At 39.5% G+C, this 22,082-nt stretch overlaps 1 protein-coding gene across 7 annotated transcripts in view; it reads right to left on the reverse strand.

Annotated features, from left to right (window-relative positions):
- CLEC12A (C-type lectin domain family 12 member A) overlaps positions 1-22,082 on the reverse strand; it is a 35,433-nt gene that overhangs the window by 12,970 nt on the left and 381 nt on the right. Inside the window, exons 1-5 of one of the 7 annotated variants that reach the window (XM_045165296.1) lie at positions 10,808-10,996; positions 9,594-9,712; positions 4,553-4,651; positions 3,686-3,874; positions 2,120-2,277 (exon numbers count right to left, since the gene is read on the reverse strand). In XM_045165296.1, the coding sequence (XP_045021231.1) occupies positions 2,120-2,277; positions 3,686-3,874; positions 4,553-4,651; positions 9,594-9,712; positions 10,808-10,929 (687 nt within the window). In that variant the 5' untranslated portion in view covers positions 10,930-10,996. Of the gene's footprint in view, positions 1-2,119; positions 2,278-3,685; positions 3,875-4,552; positions 4,652-9,593; positions 9,713-9,833; positions 9,864-10,807; positions 10,997-22,082 lie in introns of those variants that run through there. The other 6 variants (XM_044941083.2, XM_044941082.2, XM_025283210.3 and 3 more) reach the window with 6 other exon arrangements.

Genomic DNA, 22,082 nt, shown 5'->3' on the forward strand with positions numbered 1-22,082 from the left:
ATACAAGCAACTCCTACAGCTCAACTCCAGAAAAATAAATGACCCAATCAAAAAATGGGCCAAAGAACTAAATAGACATTTCTCCAAAGAAGACATAAAGATGGCTAACAAACACATGAAAAGATGCTCAACATCACTCATTATCAGAGAAATGCAAATCAAAACCACTATGAGGTACCATTTCACACCAGTCAGAATGGCTGCAATCCAAAAGTCTACAAGTAATAAATGCTGGAGAGGGTGTGGAGAAAAGGGAACCCTCTTACACTGTTGGTGGGAATGCAAACTAGTGCAGCCACTATGGAGAACAGTGTGGAGATTCCTTAAAAAACTGGAAATAGACATGCCTTATGATCCAGCAATCCCACTGCTGGGCATACACACTGAGAAAACCAGAAGGGAAAGAGACACGAGTACCCCAATGTTCATCGCAGCACTGTTTATAATAGCCAGGACATGGAAGCAACCTAGATGTCCATCAGCAGATGAATGGATAAGAAAGCTGTGGTACATATACACAATGGAGTATTATTCAGCCATTAAAAAGAATACATTTGAATCAGTTCTAATGAGGTGGATGAAACTGGAGCCTATTATACAGAGTGAAGTAAGCCAGAAAGAAAAACACCAATACAGTATACTAACGCATATATATGGAATTTAGAAAGATGGTAACAATAACCCTGTGTACGAGACAGCAAAAGAGACACAGATGTATAGAACAGTCTTATGGACTCTGTGGGAGAGGGAGAGGGTGGGAAGATTTGGGAGAATGGCATTGAAACATGTAAATATCATGTATGAAATGAGTTGCCAGTCCAGGTTCGATGCACGATACTGGATGCTTGGGGCTGGTGCACTGGGACGACCCAGAGGGATGGAATGGGGAGGGAGGAGGGAGGAGGGTTCAGGATGGGGAACACATGTGTACCTGTGGCGGATTCATTTTGATATTTGGCAAATCTAATACAGTTATGTAAAGTTTAAAAATAAAATAAAATTAAAAAAAAAAAAAAAAAAGAAAAAAATAAGATAAATAAATAACTAAATCTTTCAGAGAATTCCCTTTTCCTGGGACCCAGGTACTCAGTGCAATATATCTGCTTGGCACTTGCCTTTGCCATTTCTCTTTTATTTACTTATTTGGCCCTGATGTGCCACACAACTTGTGGAATCTTAGTTCCCCAACCAAGGATTGAACCTGGGACCATAGCAGTGAAGGAGACAAGTCTTTAAACTACTGGACCTCCAGGGGATTCCCGTTTGCCACCTAATCTTAATTCTTTTGTTCAGTTGTTCAGTCACATCTGACTCTTTGTGATCCCATGGACTGCAGCACACCAGGCCTTCCTGTCCTATGCTATCTCCCAGAGTTTGTTTAAACTCATGTCCATCAAGTAGGTGATGCCATCCAACCTTCTCATCCTGTCTTTCCCTTCTTCTCCTGCCTTCAATCTTTCCCAGCATCAGGGTCTTTTCTAATGAGTCAGCTCTTTGCATCAGGTGGCCAAAGTATTGGAGCTTCCAACTCAGCATCAATCCTTCCAATGAATATTCAGGGTTGGTTTCCTTGAGGATTGACTTGTTGGATCACCTTGCAGTCCAAGTGACTCTCAAGTCTTCAACACCACAGTTCAAAAGCATCATTATTCTAGTATATGTAGCCTTTTCCTCTTGGTTAAAAAAATGCAAATGCAAAAGGGTAGAAACAGTGAACCTCCTTCTGTGTGATTTTACAGAATTGGTAAAACTCAGAAATAATTACAAATCTTCTGTTTTTAGATAAATGCTCAAACCTGTGTCCTGAGAATTGATTCTAAAGTTCTAGTTTGGAAATATTCACAGACCTAAAGATTCTGGGGACTCCATGTCTACCATCTGCCCATCAGCCTCTGAGAATCCACTGATGCTAAGGTGCTAAGCTAAAGTTTCACATGGCCTGTCTTGACTCGGTATCGTGATATGAGTATACTAAGTTCCATTCACCTCATACCCCAACTAAAATAAGCCAGATTCATGTCTGGACTAATACAAATCTTCCCCAACATGTCTCCCCCCTCTATTCTATGTTGGGGAAAGTGACTTCTTCCCTTACAGGCAGAGATCCATGTGATCTTACCAACACACTTTTGCTTTTAATCGTCAACAGGCTGGCATTGTAGTCAGAACAAATCTCATCACTCTTTTGCCACGTTTCCTGACCTTGGTAGGCACGTACAAAGTAGCATTTGTCATCATGCCACCTCCAGTCCTTTGGACAAGGTTTACATTTGTGCCCTGGAATAGGAGCATACTTTCGTTTGGTTGTGTAGACATCTTCATAATTCTTATTATTCCCATTGTCCTCTTAGTTTAAAAAAATAAAGCATATTTACTTGTCTTTCTTCTTCTAACACCAAAAGTGAAGAAAATAAATCTTGTATTCCAGGCTCCCGTATACAACCACAATGTGTCCAAAACATTATTTGAACACATTTGAAATTAAACACTTGGATTTCAGTCTATTTTCCAGTCTCAGGAGCCCTGATTAGCAACTAATTAATCTTCTTCTTTCCCTTTGTCATTTTGTGTATTTATACATGGCAATAAAGGCCAATCACAAGACATACTGCCTTTTCCAACTAGAGCATTTCCAGCTCTTTGACTTGTTGAATATTTGGGAGACTTCTTAAGATGAAAATATGTTTTAGTTATAATAACTATAGAAACTGTTAGAGATATTAAAAGACTAATGCCTCCCAATTCCAAAGGTAAGACTAAACTTGAATTTTTTTTCTAGTAACTCTTATCAAACATTGAGTGACATTTAGGAACAAGGTCATCTATAAAAAGGTGATATATCTTCTATTGCTCTTCTTTTTAAAAAACATAAAGAGGTGATCTGATTTCCCTGGTGGTCCAATGTTTAGGAATCCAACTTCAAATGCTGGAGACGTGGGTTCATTTCCTGGCCCTGGAAGATTCCATATGCCATGGAGCAGCTAAGCCCGTGCACCGCGACTACTGAAGCCCAGGCTCCACAATAAGAGAAGCCACTGCAGTGAGAAGCCTATGCACCACAACTAGAGTCTAGCCCCTGTTTGTCACAACTAGAGAAAGACTGCACACAGCAGCAAAGACTCAGTGTAGCCAAAAATCATATAGTGCTCAGCTGTGCCTTATGCATGCTCAGCTGTGTCTGACTTTTTGCAACCCCATGGATTGTAGCCTGCCAGGCTCTTCTGTCCATGGGATTTTCCCCACAAGAATGCTGGAGTGGGTTGCCATTTTCTCTTCAGGGGATCTTCTCTACCCAGGGATTGAATTCACACTTCCTGCATTGCAGGTGGATACTTTGCCACTGAACCCCACAGGAAAATAAATTAAAGAGGTGATATATCCTTTCCTCCCTATATTCTATTGACTTCAGTGCCCAAAATAGTAGTGATAAATGTCAGATTATAGAAACTGCAGACCATCTTATTTAGTAAGTATCATCTCCTGATAATTTGGGAATTATAGTTATTTTTCTGTTTTTATTCTAACTGCACAGAAACATCAATGGGTCTTCAATCAACCACATTTAATTCTTTCTTCCAAATAATAGTTTCCTGGGAAAGGCTCCTAGCTTTTGATGAAGTGATCAAGTGACTCCAAGGTTTAGTTCATTGTCTAATAAATAACTCAGAAAGAAATAATGGATTACCTTTGTTTTTTGTATATAACTCACGACATAATTTGGTGGCTATTTCTTCAAGTTTTATAGAAAGGTTCCTGATTTTCTGGGAACTGTTTGTGTTCTGCATGAGTTGTAGAGACACATTTCTTTGAAGTTCTTCTTTGAAATTTTGTAGCTTATTCAATTTTTCCATGCCTGTCTTCAAAGTTTTTAAATCTGACATGTGAATGTCACATTAAAAAAAAAAGAGAAATGATAAACAAACAAACAAACAAACTGCAGTCGCTCAGTACAACCATCATCTCCTTTCTGCTGAATTAAGAATATTAAATGTCTATGGAAGCAGTTATTTCACAGAAGTAAGGGAAAGAGACTGAGTACATATGACCCTATTTAGAGGACAAGAATAGAGGCGCAGATATAGAGAACAGACTTGTGGGCACACCTGGGGAAGGAAAGGGTGGGATGAATTGAGAGAGTAGCATTGAAACATATACATTACCATATGTAAAATAAACAGGTATTTACATATAAGTGCTATATATAACATGGGGAACTCAACCGATGCTCTGTGCTGACCTAGAGGGGAGGGATGAGGTGTTGGAAGGGAGGTTCAAGACGGAGGGGATATATGCATACATATAGCTGAGTCAACCTGTTGTATAGCAGAAACCAACATAATATTGTAAAACAAGTATCCTCCGATTAAAAGTAAAATTTTACATTTAAAAAAATTTTAATTGTAAAACTTTAAAAAGAGACTAAGTACCATGTTGTAACTGCCTAGTTTTAAGTCCCTTTGTGGACATATCACCGATTCCAAGGCTTCGATTTAAAGAGCAAAACTCACTTCTAAGTGTTTTCCCTGGCGGTAAAAACATAGGGAATACATACATATGGCTCCTAAGACTCCCAGGCCAATCAGCAGCAGAAGGCACAGAACAGTCAGAGCCAAGGCTCTTTGACGCCATACGTGGGAAGGAACAGGTGGGTCTGTGGGAAGCAAAATTAGTAAAGACACTTAGAACGGTGTACATTTTAATTCGATTCATGTGTTCATTTATGTTGTCTTTATTTCTTTCCTCATAGGTCTGTGGTAAAGGAATGTGTTTTGCTAGAAACTCAAAGGCATTTAAAAATAACTTTTTAAAGACCAAGTAAGTCAAGAAGAAGTCAAAAAACGTTTTATTAATTGTTTTGCATGCAAACTGGTTTTCAAAGCAGAAGCTTGGGATTGATAGGCTGATTCAAGAAACAGAAGCAAAAATGGGGCTGAAAAACAAGTGAGAAGGTACTGACCTAAAGGGGAAAGAAAGGGCTTCCCAGGTGGCTAAATGGTAAAAACTCTGCCTGCCGAGCAGGAGATGCATGAGGAGTCATGATTCAATCCCTGGGTTGAGACGATCCCCTGGAGAAGGAAATGGCAACCCACTCCAGTATACTTGCCTGGGAAATACCATGGTCAGAGGAGCCTGGTGGCTACAGTCCATGGGGTCAAAAAAGAGTCAGACATGACTGAGTGACTAAACAACAACAAAGGGAAAAGAAATCCAAAAAAGAAGGACCATATGTATATGTATTTCTGATTCACTTTGCTGTACACCTGAAACTAACACCACAGTGGAAGCAATTTCACTCCAATAAAAATAAATAGTAAATCTATGAAAAAGAGAAAGAAAAAGAAGTGAGAAGACCAATTAATCTGAAAAAGATGTATCTTGTCTGTACAAAATTGGGGAAACTGAGCAGCAAGCGGCTAACAGCAAGGTCAATTTAAGCGTTCCTTCCTTGAGTTGACAAATGTGGGGTATCAGAGAAAGCAATTTCCTTTGTCTATGTTTTCCCCAGAAAATACTGAGAGTTTGGCTGTGGAACATACATGAGAAAGTGTCCCTGTAATGTCTCTGGGTGTTCTCCCATCAGCCAGTTCTTAGGTCAGACTGAATAGTTTCCTCAGAATTTTTTCATGCTTTGATAAGCAAACTTTGATTGAATATTTCTTTTTTGTTGAACTATGAACATTTGTTGAAAAGATCATTTGCCTATTAAAAAAAAACTCAAGGAATTATAAACTTTATATTATAAATTAATTGCTATTAAATTACTATGTGATTTAAATAATCATTACTTATATAAATGGATACTCGATATTTCTTGAAAATATAATTCAGAGATAACATAACCTTACTATACTTACTATACTGTACCTATGTCCTTCATATCACAGTTGGTGATACCATGATACTGTGAAATAGAGAGAGAATTGAAAATGAAATGTGAAACTATGTTTTTAGACCTTGGACAACAGTTAACAGTGAAAGGATTACATAGTCAAGATCATTTCTAAGGTCAGAAACAAGACTTCAAGTGCTATTATTTTTACATACTTTTTCTAATTTATTTATATATTCAGTTAATCAAAAGTTATTGAATATATCTGTACACTGGACACTAGTCTGGATACTAACAACACAAAAGTGAGCAAGACATACCAACCCCTGCTTTCACAGGAGACAAATTTTAATTATGAGAGAGCTGAGAGATATCTCTAACTGTTAAATGGTATGCACAGGTTTGAAACTGAGCTATATTATAAAGAGCATTTAGTTTAGAACTTATGGCCACTGGGAATGAAAAATCAGTGCAAAGAAACTGCAGATAGCAAGGACACCAAATTCAAAGACTCTAATTTGGAGAAAAGTTTTACATGTTTAAAAAAAACAGAAAAGATTCAGAGTAGCTAAAGAATTGTGGCCAAGGTGAGAAATGATGTTCAGTTCAGTTCAGTTGCTCAGTCGTGTCCGACTCTTTGCGACCCCATAGATCGCAGCATGCCAGGCCTCCCTGTCCATCACCAACTCCCAGAGTTCACTCAGACTCATGTCCATCAAGTCGGTGATGCCATCCAGCCATCTCATCCTCTGTCGTCCCCTTCTCCTCCTGCCCCCAATCCCTCCCAGCATCAGAGTCTTTTCCAATGAGTCAACTCTTCGCATGAGGTGGCCAAAGTACTGGAGTTTCAGCTTTAGCATCATTCCTTACAAAGAAATCCCAGGGCTGATCTCCTTCAGAATGGACTGGTTGGATCTCCTTGCAGTCCAAGGGACTCTCAAGAGTCTTCTCCAATACCACAGTTCAAAAGCATCAATTATTCGGCGCTCAGCCTTCTTCACAGTCCAACTCTCACATCCATACATGACCACTGGAAAAACCATAGCCTTGACTAGATGGATCTTTGTTGGCAAAGTAATGTCTCTGCTTTTGAATATGCTATCTAGGTTGGTCATAACTTTCCTTCCAAGGAGTAAGCATCTTTTAATTTCATGGCTGCAGTCACCATCTGCAGTGATTTTGGAGCCCCCCAAAATAAAGCCTGACACTGTTTCCACGAGAAATGATGTTAGAAGTGGTCAAAGGAGAAGTCAGAAGACAGATTAGAGCAGAGATGTGACTGTCACAATGGGTCAGGGAGGAGGTCATCCATGACTGAAACAAGGATAATCCCCATGGAACACTGAGAGCAGAAACCTAGTAGAGTTAGATGAGAAGAGAGAGAGGGATAACTAGGAGTCTGTGACCAAAGACAATGGGTTCAACAAGTTGAGTTGTGGACGGAGATGAAGAAATGGAGGGAAAATGGAGAGACTTAAGTGGTCAAGTGAGGATTATTTTTTTTGTTAAAATAGGGGTAGTATATGAAAACCCACTCCAGTACTCTTATCTGGACAATCCCATGGACAGAGGAGCCAGGTGGGCTACAGTCCAGAGGTTGCAAAGAGCTGGAGACAGCTTAGTGACTAAACCACCATGGCCACCAAAAATTATGTCGCTGTACCAGAAAGGGGTAATGAACTAAAGGAAGAAGAGAGAATAATAAAGCAAGAGAGAAAGTTGAAAATTGTTGAAGAAATGTGTTTGAGAAGGATACTTGGATTGAAATTTAGAACCAAATGAGAAGATTTGGTTTTTGATGAGTAAAACAGGATATTGTAAATATCATCTAGAAGTGAAACAGAGAGTATGAGTCAAAATAAATCAGAATAGAAATTTTGGTAGTAGAGATAAAAGGGATAGAATGAAATAGAAGCAAATCTTGTCAAATGAAACGGACATCCCCAGTGGGTCAGCGATAAAGACTCTACTTGTAATGCAGGAGACACAGGAGATATGGGTTCAACTCCTGGGTCAGAAAGATTCCCTGGAGAAGGAAATGGCAACCCATTCCATTCTTCTTGCCTAGGAAAATCCCATGGACAGAGGAGCCTGGTGGGTTACAGCCCATAGAGTTGCACAGAGGCTACAGAGTTGGACACTACTGAACACACATATACATATATTGGCAAATGAGAGTAAGCTGGGTTTGAGAGTTTGTGCATTTTTATGCGGCAATGTTCAGCTGCTCAGTTGGGGCACAAAGTGGGTAGATATTTAAGAACTGGAATTTTTCAAGGAAAAAGCACAGGGAGGGAGCATATGAGACTAAGGGATAGATGTTAAATAATACAAAGTTTATATTATACAGTATAAACTTTAAGCTGAATAATGAGAAAATTAGACAAAATTGAGAAAGCCAACAAGACATGGATTCAAGATTTTTTTAGAGTCAAAGAATTTCTGAAGTGGAAATTTAGAATAAGGACAATTAGTAGGACAGAAAATGAGATAGAATGTGATGATATATGTTAAGAGCAATTATGGTATATTAAATTCATGATATGGTCTGTTCCTCTCAAACCATATAAAAGGAGAAATACCAACAAGGAAGCTGGCAGAAAGTATTGTAAAATCCTTAACTTCCTGTCCTTAAAAAAAAAAAAAAAAGTTTGTATTAGAGGAAAAGGCCACAGAATTAAGCTGTTATCCCTTCTCAGGATTTACAATGCTAATGATAAATGGACCCAAGATTCAACAATGAAAATGCTGTTCACAATAAAGTTAGAACTTCAAAGAATGCTACATTTTGGGGAGAGGGAAAACACTTAACGACTATATGAGAATTTTTCTATTAGTTCCCTCTCCTAATTTCACTGCTTCTACCAACTTTTCGTGTTATCCATATCTACTGTTTAATTTATGCACACTGATTTTAAGTTTGCATATTCTGGGACAGATTTCATCCAAAAGACAAAAAGCCAGGAGGTAGAAGCTACATACAATTGGAGAAATACATAATTGTGAATAGGATGGAAATTACAGTATAGAAAGTAAACACAAGTAGTCCATTTATCTCATAAATAAATTAGGATTAAAAAATATCAAACTTCCTGGCACAGGATGGATTTGAATGTGTCTCTTCTGATATTTCTTTATCTCTTTTCTTCCTTTAATACTTGATGTATCCTTTCATTTAATTTAACCCCTTCTATTATTTTAGTAAATTGGGAAAAGGTCTCCAAAAAAGGTAGAAAAAATTTTAGAGTTTAATATAGGCTCAGTTTGGTAAAAAAAAAAAAAAAAAAAAAATCAAATTAAATCCTCTAAAGTTCCTCTCTGTCTCTCTGGTATCTTGTGCACCAGACACACACACATACACAGTAGCATTTATTTAGAAAAAGAAGGTACAACGCCTTGACTTTCTTGGACAGCACATGTTCATTGTTCCATGGTTTCCTTTCATGAGGGAAAAATGTTTCACAATCCAGTCATATGAAAATATTATCCTATCATAATTATCTTGATTGTGATATAAAAAAAAACACAGAAAATTTGTAAAAGATTAAGTGTCCAGTACATTGATCATTGCCTTAAAAAAACTTTACAGTCATTTTGTATGGACATTTTTGGTAGTTTGGGTAAAATTAAGATGCTTAATTAAAAATTCAAATAGAGAGATCATTGCCAATTCACTAACATCCAAGGGGAACCTACTCTTAACGCTTCTGCCACTTTGTACACCCTGACCACCTTACAACACATCTATAGCTCAAAATCTTACCTTCTTTCTCAAATTTGACAAACTTCTGGATATTTTCTGTCTGACTGGAGTCCTGGAATTTTAGATCTGCATAAGTAACTTCTTCAGACATTGATGTTATGCAAAGCAAGCCTAACAAACTGGAAAAAAGGAGAGGACAAAGTAATAGAGTTGGATGATAAACAGCTGTAATTTCAATGTCTGTTCATAAGCCAAAGTTTAAACATATCTTTAAACTTCTGTTTTTTATATCCACAGTACCAGTCACTCACAGCTCCGGAAATAAGCTGCAATACATGACCTCAGAGAAGAACAGAGAGCATCTTTCTTCCTCTTATCTCTTCCCTTTCTCATTTCTCTGAATCTACGGACCACAGAAAGTGTTTTTTAAAGTTGTGTTTGGGTATTATTAGCATTGTGCAAAGGGGCACAAATCAACATGGTGCAAATATAACATGGAGTTTCTTGGAGAAAAACTCTCAAGGAAAAAAAATAACAGGACACAGCCCTCAAACTCTCACTCGTGTACAGCAGCGACTTGGCATAGGTATTCTGTTGTCAGAGGTCTTGATAGAGACATTTGCTTAGCTGGGAGATCACACAAGCACAGAGAGAGGAAGAGCAAAAGCCCCACCCCAGGACTTCCCTGGTAGTCCAGTGGTTAAGAATCCACCTTCCAACACAGGGGACATGGGTTCAATACCTGGTCGGAGAACTAAAATCCCACATCCGTTTGGTTGCCAAAGTCATGTCTGACTCTTTTGCAACCCCACGAACTGTAGCCTGCCAAGCTCCTCTGTCCATGGGAATTTCCCAGGCAGGAATATTGAAGTGGATTGCCATTTCCTCCTCCAGGGGCTCTAACCTGCGTCTCCTGTATTGCAGGTGGATTCTTTACCATTGAGCCACCCATTCCACATGCTGCAGAACAGTTAAGCCCATGTACCACAACTACTGAACCTGCATGCTCTGGAGCCATGCACCACAATTAGAGAGAAGCCCACATGCCATAACTAGATAGTCCATGCACTGCCAGGAAAGATCCTGCATGATATAATGAAGATCCCATGTCAGGTGACTGAGAGCCCATACAAATAGATAAATAAATTTTTTAAAAAGGAAAGCCTCACCTCTACACCCTGATACACAGGTACAGGAGAGCCTAAAAGGGCCAAAGAACATCTAGTTTCTCTAAAAACAAAAAATATACTAAGGGATCTAGAATAAAACCATACCAGGGAGTATGCATATTGATGGCTATGGTCAGTATACTGAAAGTCCCAGAAATAGCTTTGCAGGTCAGGAGATTAGCACACATTGGATCCTTGCCAAAAGGTCCATGAGACATTTGGTCCATGCCAAAAGTTTCTTGACATTTTCCTCCTATCCGAAATATCCATGACCATATTTGTGCTGTGCTGTGCTTAGTCATGTCCAACTCTTTGTGACCCCATGTGTAGTGCACCAGGCTCCTTTGTCCTTGGGGAGTCTCCAGACAAGAACTCTGGAGTGGGTTTCCACGCCCTTCTCCAGGGGATCTCCCTAACCCAGGGATCAAATCCAGGTCTCCCATATTGTGGGTGGATCCTTTACCAGGACAGCCCATGAATACTGGAGTGGGTAGACTATCTCTTCTCCAGAGGAACTTCTGGACCCAGGAATGGAACTGAGGTCTCTTGCATTGCAAATGGATTCTTTACCAGCTAAGCTACTCAAAAAGCCCATGAACATATTTTGTTCATGCCAAATGGTTTTCAGATCAGATCAGTCGCTCAGTCGTGTCCGACTCTTTGCGACCCCATGAATCGCAGCACGCCAGGCCTCCCTGTCCATCACCAACTCCCGGAGTTCACTGAGACTCATGTCCATTGAGTCAGTGATGCCATCCAGCCATCTCATCCTCTGTCGTCCCCTTCTCCTCCTGCCCCCAATCCCTCCCAGCATCAGAGTCTTTTCCCTTGAGTCAACTCTTCACATGAGGTGGCCAAAGTACTGAAGTTTCAGCTTTACCATCATTCCTTCCAAAGAAATCCCAGGGCTTATCTCCTTCAGAATGGACTGGCTGGACCTCCTTGAGTCCAAGGGACTCTCAAGGGTCTTCTCCAACACCACAGTTCAAAAGCATCAATTCTTCGGTGCTCAGCCTTCTTCACAGTCCAACTCTCACATCCATACATGACCACAGGAAAAACCATAGCCTTGACTAGACGGACCTTTGTTGGCAAAGTAATGTCTCTGCTTTTGAATATGCTATCTAGGTTGGTCATAACTTTCCTTCCAAGGAGTAAGCGTCTTTTAATTTCATGGCTGCAGTCACCATCTGCAGTGATTTTGGAGCCCAGAAAAATAAAGTCTGACACTGTATCCACTGTTTCCCCATCTATTTCCTATGAAGTGATGGGACCAGATGCCATGATCTTCGTTTTCTGAATATTGAGCTTGAAGCCAACTTTTTCACTCTCCACTTTCACTTTCATCAAGAGGCTTTTTAGTTCCTCTTCACTTTCTGCCATAAGGGTGGTGTCATCTGCATATCTGAGGTTGTTGATATTTCTGAAATTGAAGAAAGTAGGGAAAACCACTAGACCATTCAGGTATGACCTAAATCAAATCCCTTATGATTATACAGTAGAAGTGAGAAATAGATTTAAGGGCCTAGATCTGATAGATAGAGTGCCTGATGAGCTATGGAATGAGGTTCGTGACATTGTATAGGAGACAGGGATCAAGACCATCCCCATAGAAAAGAAATCCAAAAAAGCAAAATGGCTGTCTGGGGAGGCCTTACAAATAGCTGTGAAAAGAAGAGAAGCAAAAAGCAAAGGAGAAAAGGAAAGATATAAACATCTGAATGCAGAGTTCCAAAGAATAGCAAGAAGAGATAAGAAAGCCTTCTTCAGTGATCAATGCAAAGAAATAGAGGAAAACAACAGAATGGGAAAGACTAGAGACCTCTTCAAGAAAATCAGAGATACCAAAGGAATATTTCATGCAAAGATGGGCTTGATAAAGGACAGAAATGATATGGACCTAACAGAAGCAGAAGATATTAAGAAGAGATGGCAAGAATACAGACAAGAACTGTACAAAAAAGATCTTCACGACCCAGATAATCACGATGGTGTGATCACTGACCTAGAGCCAGACATCCTGGAATGTGAAGTCAAATGGGCCTTAGAAAGCATCACTACGAACAAAGCTAGTGGAGGTGATAGAATTCCAGTTGAGCTATTCCAAATCCTGAAAGATGATGCTGTGAAAGTGCTGCACTCAATATGCCAGCAAATTTGGAAAACTCAGCAGTGGCCACAGGACTGGAAAAGGTCAGTTTTCATTATAATCCCAAAGAAAGGCAATGCCAAAGAATGTTCAAACTACTGCACAATTGCACTCTTCTCACATGCTAGTAAAGTAATGCTCAAAATTCTCCAAGCCAGGCTTCAGCAATATGTGAACCGTGAACTTCTTGATGTTCAAGCTTGTTTTAGAAAAGGCAGAGGAACCAGAGATCAAATTGCCAACATTCTCTGGATCATCAAAAAAGCGAGAGAGATCCAGAAAAACATCAATTTCTGCTTTATTGACTATGCCAAAGCCTTTGACTGTGTGGATCACAATAAACTGTGGAAAATTCTGAAAGAGATGGGAATACCAGACCACCTGACCTGCCTCTTGAGAAACCTATATGCAGGTCAGGAAGCAACAGTTAGAACTGGACACGGAACAACAGACTGGTTCCAAATAGGAAAGGAGTACGTCAAGGCTGTATATTGTCACCCTGTTTATTTAACTTATAGTCAGAGTACATCATGAGAAACACTGGACTGGAAGAAATGGTTTTAGACAAAACCAAATATGACCAGGTATCAAAGACCTTTCAGTATGACCAAGTATCAAAGACCTTTCAGTATGGGTCTTATGGATGTTTTGGACAGGACCAAATGCCTGGTAAGGGGGAATTCTGCCAGCTGATCTATTCCAGTTGTACATTCTGGAAATGGAAAATAACCACAGAATGGGTTTGGGGAAACACTGGGCCCACAGTGAGATGGACCTAAACTAAAACTCCACTGATCACCTAACCTCCCTAAGCTCCTACTCTGTCTGGTGGGTCACAATGATGTTATGCGTCTCCTGGAATTAGTATAGGCTCAGAGCCAGAGACTAGTATTTTCTGAAAGGTCTGATTATTTCCTTTTCGGAAATGCATGATTATGCTAGTAAAAGGGGAATTTGTGTTTATGTCCTCACCATTTTAGGATCTGTCAGAAGCTCTGGTTTCCTGAGTGCAAACTCAGGCAACATGGTGAGAATCTCATTAAATTTTAAGCCATGTCTTCTCTAGATTTCTTATGCCAGGAGCCCAGCTAACAGGGCTCATTAATCCTGGTTATCAGGAGAATGTAGGGCTGTTGCCTAAGGCTGGAAGTGAAGTATGTATTTGACTCCAAGCTGATCCACTAGATATCTCTTGATAGTCCCCTGTTAAGTTTTGACAGAAAATAGGTAAAATCAGTAGAAATGGGGTATTATATCCAGGGGCTTAGACCCCTTAGTGATGAGTACCTTGGTCACCCTACCAGGTGAAACGTCTAGTCTAGTTCAAGGTGTTGTCAAGGGTCATGGAACTAGAATTGTAGTGGGATAGGAAGGTGATGAATATTAGTTGCAGTTTCAGGACAGGTTTCAATGATTGGGAGTGTAGTTTGTCCCACTAAATTTTTGTGAGTTTCATCAAGAAAAGAGACTGGATAGAACACTGGAGGGGCTGGTAAAGGAAAGTCACATACTAATCAAGCAAATCAAACAGTGAGTACAGCAAATACTCTGGTTTGCTACCAAGATTCTCCCATCAGGACTGATGTACTTCCCAAGCTACTGAGAATGTTAGCAACTGAATTCTATGCTGAGTCTTTTTCTGGGAATTGCTGTCTGCCAAAGTGAGTCCCCCTTCTCAGGGACAGCCAACATCAAATGAGTGGACAAGGTAACAGGTGGGGGGTATAAAGGTTCAGCCTTCTGGCCTCCAGAGATGCAAATTTGAAGGACCAGCTTAGCTCCAGAGTTCCTTATAGGATTTCTGCTGCTGCTAAGTCGCTTCAGTCGTTGTCCAACTTTGTGCAACCCCATAGATGGAAGCCCACTGGGCTCCCCCATCCCTGGGATTCTTCAGGCAAGAACACTGGAGTCAGTTGCTATTTCCTCCTCCAATGCATGAAAGTGAAAAGTGAAAGTGAAGTCGCTCATTCATGTCCAACTCTTCTCGACCCCATGGACTGCAGCCTACCAGGCTCCTCCGTCCATGGGATTTTCCAGGCAAGAGTACTGGAGTGGGGTGCCATTGCCTTCTCCTCCATATAGGATTCAGTTCAGTTCAGTTCAGTCACTCAGTCATGTCCAACTCTTTGCGACCCCATGAATCACAGCATGCCAGGCCTCCCGGTCCATCACCAACTCCCAGAGTTCGCTCAGACTCACGTCCATTGAGTCAGTGATGCCATCCAGCTATCTCATTCTCTGTCGTCTCCTTCTCCTCTTACCCCCAATCCCTCCCAGCATCAGAGTCTTTTCCAATGAGTCAACTCTTCGCATGAGGTGGCCAAAGTACTGGAGTTTCAGCTTTAGCATCATTCCTTCCAAAGAAATCCCAGGACTGATCTCCTTCAGAATGGACTGGCTGGACCTCCTTGAGTCCAGGGGACTCTCAAGAGTCTTCTCCAGCACCACAGTTCAAAAGCATCAATTCTTCGGCGCTCAGCCTTCTTCACAGTCCAACTCTCACATCCATACATGCCCACAGGAAAAACCATAGCCTTGACTAGATGGACCTTTGTTGGCAAAGTAAAGTCTCTGCTTTTGAATATGCAATCCAGGTTGGTCATAACTTTCCTCCTTCCAAGGAGTAAATGTCTTTTAATCTCATGGCTGCAGTCACCATCTGCAGTGATTTTTGGAGCCCCCCAAAATAAAGTCTGAAACTGTTTCCACTGTTTCCCCATCTATTTGCCATGAAGTGATGGGACCAGATGCCATGATCTTCATTTTCTGAATGTTGAGCTTTAAGCCAACTATTTCAGTCTCCACTTTCACTTTCATCAGCTGAGGCCTAATCCTCAACTGTGTTGTATGGATGAACTTTTACCTTTATCCAGTGCTGCTTGTCTTACCCTCTAAGCTCTTATTCTCAAGAACATATAGCATTAAATTTTCTACATAGAAATCTCAGAATTTTAGAGTCTTATTTGCTAAGGAATCCTACATATTAAAAAAAAAAAAGCTAAAGTGATTATTTTATTTTTTTAAGGGAATAAAAACATGTTGTCATATATGACTCTAGATGCTTCTTTTTTACTTAACTCTTACTGTCTTCACTCACTTATTCATTATCCAGCCAGTCAATCAATGAGCATGCTCTAATCACAGAAACGGTAGTTGTTGTTGTTCAGTCACTCAGTCATGTCCAACTCTTTGCAACCCCATGGACTGTAGCATACCAGGCTCCTCTGTCCTTCACTGTTTCCCAGAGTTTGCACAAATTGATGTTCACTGAGTCAGTGATGCTGTCTAACCATCTTATCCTCTGCTGTCCACTTCTCCTTTTGCCTTTATCTTTCAAGATTACACAATAAATTACATATTTGTGGTTTTTAGTCTGACATGTAAGGAGTCTAGACATGATCATGCCCATTCACACAACAAGCTTAAGAAAAAAAAACTAAAAGTAAGCAACACTTCTTATATCCATCAGAGAACTGAGGTCACAGGGCAAATCACCACACCATAAAATTGAAGAGATGGATAAGTAGAATCAAAGCTTCCTGGAGCAGAGGCCCAGGAGTAGAAAACTACATAAGAGTTGCTACCAGAGCAGGAAAACCTAAACTGTAATTGACAAAATTATGGGAAAAAATGTTAAAGAAAAGTTCTGCAAAGATAATGACAGCTCATCCAAACAAGATCAATGAATAGACTGCTGCTACTGCTGCCGCTAAGTCACTTCAGTCGTGTCCGACTCTGTGCGACCCCATAGACGGCATTTCACCAGGCTCCCCCGTCCCTGGGATCCTCCAGGCAAAAATAGGGAAGGAAATAATCACTCAAGTCCAAGAAACCCAGAGAGTTCCAAATAGGATAAACCTAAGGCAAAACACCCCAAGACACATATTAATCAAATTAACAAAGATCAAACACAAAGAATGAATATTAAAAGCAGCAAGGGAAAAACAACAAATAACACACAAGGGAATACCCATAAGGATAACAGCTGATCTTTCAATAGAAACTCTTCAAGCCAGGAGGGAATGGCAAGACATACTTAAAATGATGAAAGAAAATAACCTACAGCCCAGATTATTGTACCCAGAAGGATCTCATTCAAATATGAAGGAGAAATCAAAAGCTTTACAGACAAGCAAAAGCTGAGAGAATTCTGCACCATCAAACCAGCTCTACAACAAATACTAAAGGATATTCTCTAGACAGGAAACACAAAAACAGTGTATAAATTCAAACCCCAAACAATAAAGTAAATGGCAACGGGATCATACTTATCAATAATTACCTTAAATGTAAATGGGTTGAATGCCCCAACCAAAAGACAAAGACTGGCTGAATGGATACAAAAACAAGACCCCTACATATGTTGTCTACAAGAGACCCACCTCAAAACAGGGGACACATACAGACTGAAAGTGAAGGGCTGGAAAAAGATTTTCCATGCAAATAGGGACCAAAAGAAAGCAGGAGTAGCAATACTCATATCAGATAAAATAGACTTTAAAACAAAGGCTGTGAAAAGAGACAAAGAAGGTCACTACATAATGATCAAAGGATCAATCCAAGAAGAAGAGATAACAATTATAAATATATATGCACCCAACACGGGAGCACCGCAGTATGTAAGACAAATACTAACAAGTATGAAAGGAGAAATTAACAATAACACAATAATAGTGGGAGACTTTAATACCCCATTCACACCTATGGATAGATCAACTAAACAGAAAATTAACAAGGAAACACAAATTTTAAACAATACAATAGACCAGTTAGACCTAATTGATATCTATAGGACATTTCATCCCCAAACAATGAATTTCACCTTTTTCTCAAGCACACACAGAACCTTCTCCAGGACAGATCACATGCTGGGCCATAAATCTAGCCTTGGTAAATTCAGAAAAATTGAAATCATTCCAAGCATCTTTTCTGACCACAATGCAGTAAGATTAGATCTCAATTATAGGAGAAAAACTATTAAAAATTCCAACATATGGACCCTGAACAACACACTGCTGAATAACCAACAAATCACAGAAGAAATCAAAAATGAAATCAAAATTTGCATAGAAATGAATGAAAATGAAAACACAACAACCCAAAACCTGTGGGACACAGTAAAAGCAGTGCTAAGGGGAAAGTTCATAGCAATACAGGCACACCTCAAGAAACAAGAAAAAAGTCAAATAAATAACCTAACTCTACACCTAAAGCAACTAGAAAAGGAAGAAATGAAGAACCCCAGGGTTAGTAGAAGGAAAGAAATCTTAAAAATTAGAGCAGAAATAAATGCAAAAGAAACAAAAGAGACCATAGCAAAAATCAACAAAGCCAAAAGCTGGTTCTTTGAAAGGATAAATAAAATTGACAAAACATTAGCCAGACTCATCAAGAAACAAAGGGAGAAAAATCAAATCAATAAAATTAAAAATGAAAATGGAGAGATCACAACAGACAACACAGAAATACAAAGGATCATAAGAGACTACTATCAGCAATTATATGGCAGTAAAAAGACAATGTGGAAGAAATGGACAAATTCTAAGAAAAGTAGAACTTTCCAAACTGGACCAGGAAGAAATAGAAAATCTTAACAACCCATCACAAGCATGGAAATTGAAACTTTAATCAGAAATCTTCCAGCAAACAAAAGCCCAGGTCCAGAGGACTTCACAGATGAATTCTACCAAAAATTTAGAGAAGAGCTAACACCTATCTTACTCAAACTCTTCCAGAAAATTGCAGAGGAAGGTAAACTTCCAAACCCATTCTATGAGGCCACCACAACCCTAATACCAAAACCTGACAAAGATGCCACAAAAAAAGAAAACTACAGGCCAATATCACTGATGAACATAGATGCAAAAATCCTTAACAAAATTCTAGCAATCAGAATCCATTAACACATTAAAAAGATCATACACCAGGACCAAGTGGGCTTTATCCCAGGGATGCAAGGATTCTTCAATATCCGCAAATCAATCAATGTAATACACCACATTAACAAATTGAAAAATAAAAACCATATGATTATCTCAATAGATGCAGAGAAAGCCTTTGACAAAATTCAACACCCATCTATGATAAAAACTCTCCAGAAAGCAGGAATAGAAGGAACGTACCTCAACATAATAAAAGCTACATATGACAAACCCACAGCAAACATATCCACATTGAGGATACTCAATGGTGAAAAATTGAAAGCATTTCCTCTAAAGTCAGGAACAAGACAAGGGTGCCCACTTTCACCATTACTATTCAACATAGTTTTGGAAGTTTTGGCCACAGCAATCAGAGCAGAAAAAGAAATAAAAGGAAATCCAAATTGGAAAAGAAGAAGTAAAACTCTCACTGTTTGCAGATGACATGATCCTCTACATAGAAAACCCTAAAGACTCCACCAGAAAATTACTAGAACTAATCAATGACTATAGTAAAGTTGCAGGATATAAAATCAACACCCAGAAATCCCTTGCATTCCTATACACTAATAATGAGAAAATAGAAAGAGAAATTAAAGAAACAATTCCATTCACCATTGCAACGAAAAGAATAAAATACTTAGGAATATACCTACCTAAAGAAACTAAAGACCTATATATAGAAAACTATAAAACAGTGGTGAAAGAAATCAAAGAGGACACTAATAGATGGAGAAGTATACCATGTTCATGGATTGGAAGAATCAATATAGTGAAAATGATTATACTACCCAAAGCAATCTATAGATTCAATGCAATCCCTATCAAGCTACCAACGGTATTCTTCACAGAGCTAGAACAAATAATTTCACAATTTGTATGGAAATACAAAAAACCTCGAATAGCCAAAGCGATCTTGAGAAAGAAGAATGGAACTGGAGGAATCAACCTGCCTGACTTCAGGCTCTACTACAAAGCCACAGTCATCAAGACAGTATGGTACTGGCACAGAGACAGAAATATAGATCAATGGAACAAAATAGAACGCCCAGAGATAAATCCACGCACATATGGACACCTTATCTTTGACAAAGGAGGCAAGAATATACAATGGATTAAAGACAATCTCTTTAACAAGTGGTGCTGGGAAAACTGATCAACCACTTTTTACAAGTGGTTTTTTTTTTTACAAGAATGAAACTAGAACACTTTCTAACACCATACACAAAAATAAACTCAAAATGGATTAAAGATCTCAACGTAAGACCAGAGACTATAAAACTCTTAGAGGAGAACATAGGCAAAACACTCTCTGACATACATCACAGCAGGATCCTCTATGACCCACCTCCCAGAATATTGGAAATAAAAGCAAAAATAAACAAATGGGGCCTAATTAAAATTAAAAGCTTCTGCACAACAAAGGAAACTATTAGCAAGGTGAAAAGACAGCTTTCAGAATGGGAGAAAATAATAGCAAGCGAAGCAGCTGACAAAGAATTAATCTCAAAAATTTACAAGCAACTCCTACAGCTGAATTCCAGAAAAATAAACCACCCAATCAAAAAATGGGCCAAAGAATTAAACAGACATTTCTCCAAAGAAGACATACAGATGGCTAACAAACACATGAAAAGATGCTCAACATCACTCATTATCAGAGAAATGCAAATCAAAACCACTATGAGGTACCATTTCACACCAGTCAGAATGGCTGCGATCCAAAACTCTACAAGCAGTAAATGCTGGAGAGGGTGTGGAGAAAAGGGAACCCTCTTACACTGTTGGTGGGAATGCAAACTAGTACAGCCACTACGGAGAACAGTGTGGAGAGTCCTTAAAAAACTGGAAATTGAACTGCCTTATGATCCAGCAATCCCACTGCTGGGCATACACGCTGAGGAAACCAGAAGGGAAAGAGACACGTGTACCCCAATGTTCATCGCAGCACTGTTTATAATAGCCAGGACATGGAAGCAACCTAGATGCCCGTCAGCAGATGAATGGATAAGAAAGCGGTGGTACATATACACAATGGAGTATTACTCAGCCATTGAAAAGAATACATTTGAATCAGTTCTAATGAGGTGGATGAAACTGGAGCCTATTACACAGAGTGAAGTAAGTCAGAAAGAAAAACACCAATACGGTATACTAATGCATATATATGGAATTTAGAAAGATGGTATCAATAAGCCTGTGTACGAGACAGCAAAAGAGACACTGATGTATAGAACAGTCTTTTGGACTCTGTGGGAGAGGGAGAGGGTGGGATGATTTGGGAGAATGGCATTGAAATATGTATAATATCATATATGAAACGAGTCGCCAGTCCAGGTTCGATGAACGATACTGGATGCTTGGGGCTGGTACACTGGGACGACCCAGAGGGATGGTATGGGGAGGGAGGAGGGAGGAGGGCTCAGGATGAGGAACACATGTATACCTGTGGCAGATTCATTTTGATATATGGCAAAACCAATACAATATTGTAAAGTTAAATAAAATTAAATAAAAAAAAAATCCAAACCCTTGGCCACAACCACTAAGGCCTGCCATGATCTATCCCCTCTCACCTTCTTCCTGAGGCTCAACTGTTTATGCTGGTGGCAACCCTGTACCCACACTGCAGACTCACAGATCTGTGCCTTTGCGAGTCACATCACCTGGGACGGTGATGCTCTCCCAACCCTTGCCCACCTGGAAGAGTCCTGTTCACCTTTCAAATGCACACTAGGCAGCATTTCCTCCTCCTCTACTGTCCTCTTCCCATCTCCTTTCTCCTGCTCATTCGACAGTCCTTCTTTTAACTACTCTCAGTTTATTTCCACCCAAAGCCCTTTCTTTATCACTCCCTGATTTTTTTACTTTTCTCTCATTTTTAAGGTTTAATTATAGATAGTAAATTGTGCCCTTTCTAGTCTATAGTCTGTGAATTTTGACAAATTCTGTCTGTTTTTGTAACTACAACCAGTTCCTTAACCAAAGAAGTCAAGCCCTCCACCCACTCCCAGCCCAGGCAGCCACAGATTTGTTTTCTGTTCTGTAATTTTGCCTTTTCCCATGTAAATGGAATTACTCAATATGTAGCCACTTAGCAGAATGCATTTTAGACACATTCAGATTGTTTCGTGTGTCAATATCAGATCCTTTTAAATTGCTGAATAGTATTCCTTTGTGTGAATGTACCACAGCCTGCTTATCCATTCCCAGTTGAAAGATATTCTGGTTGTTTCTTGTTTTGGATGATTATGAATAAAGCAACTACGTACCTTTTCATAAAAAAAAAAAAAAAAAACAAACGCTGGAG

Source organism: Bubalus bubalis, chromosome 4 (genome assembly GCF_019923935.1).
Source record: "Bubalus bubalis isolate 160015118507 breed Murrah chromosome 4, NDDB_SH_1, whole genome shotgun sequence".
Classification (NCBI taxonomy): Eukaryota; Metazoa; Chordata; class Mammalia; order Artiodactyla; family Bovidae; genus Bubalus; species Bubalus bubalis.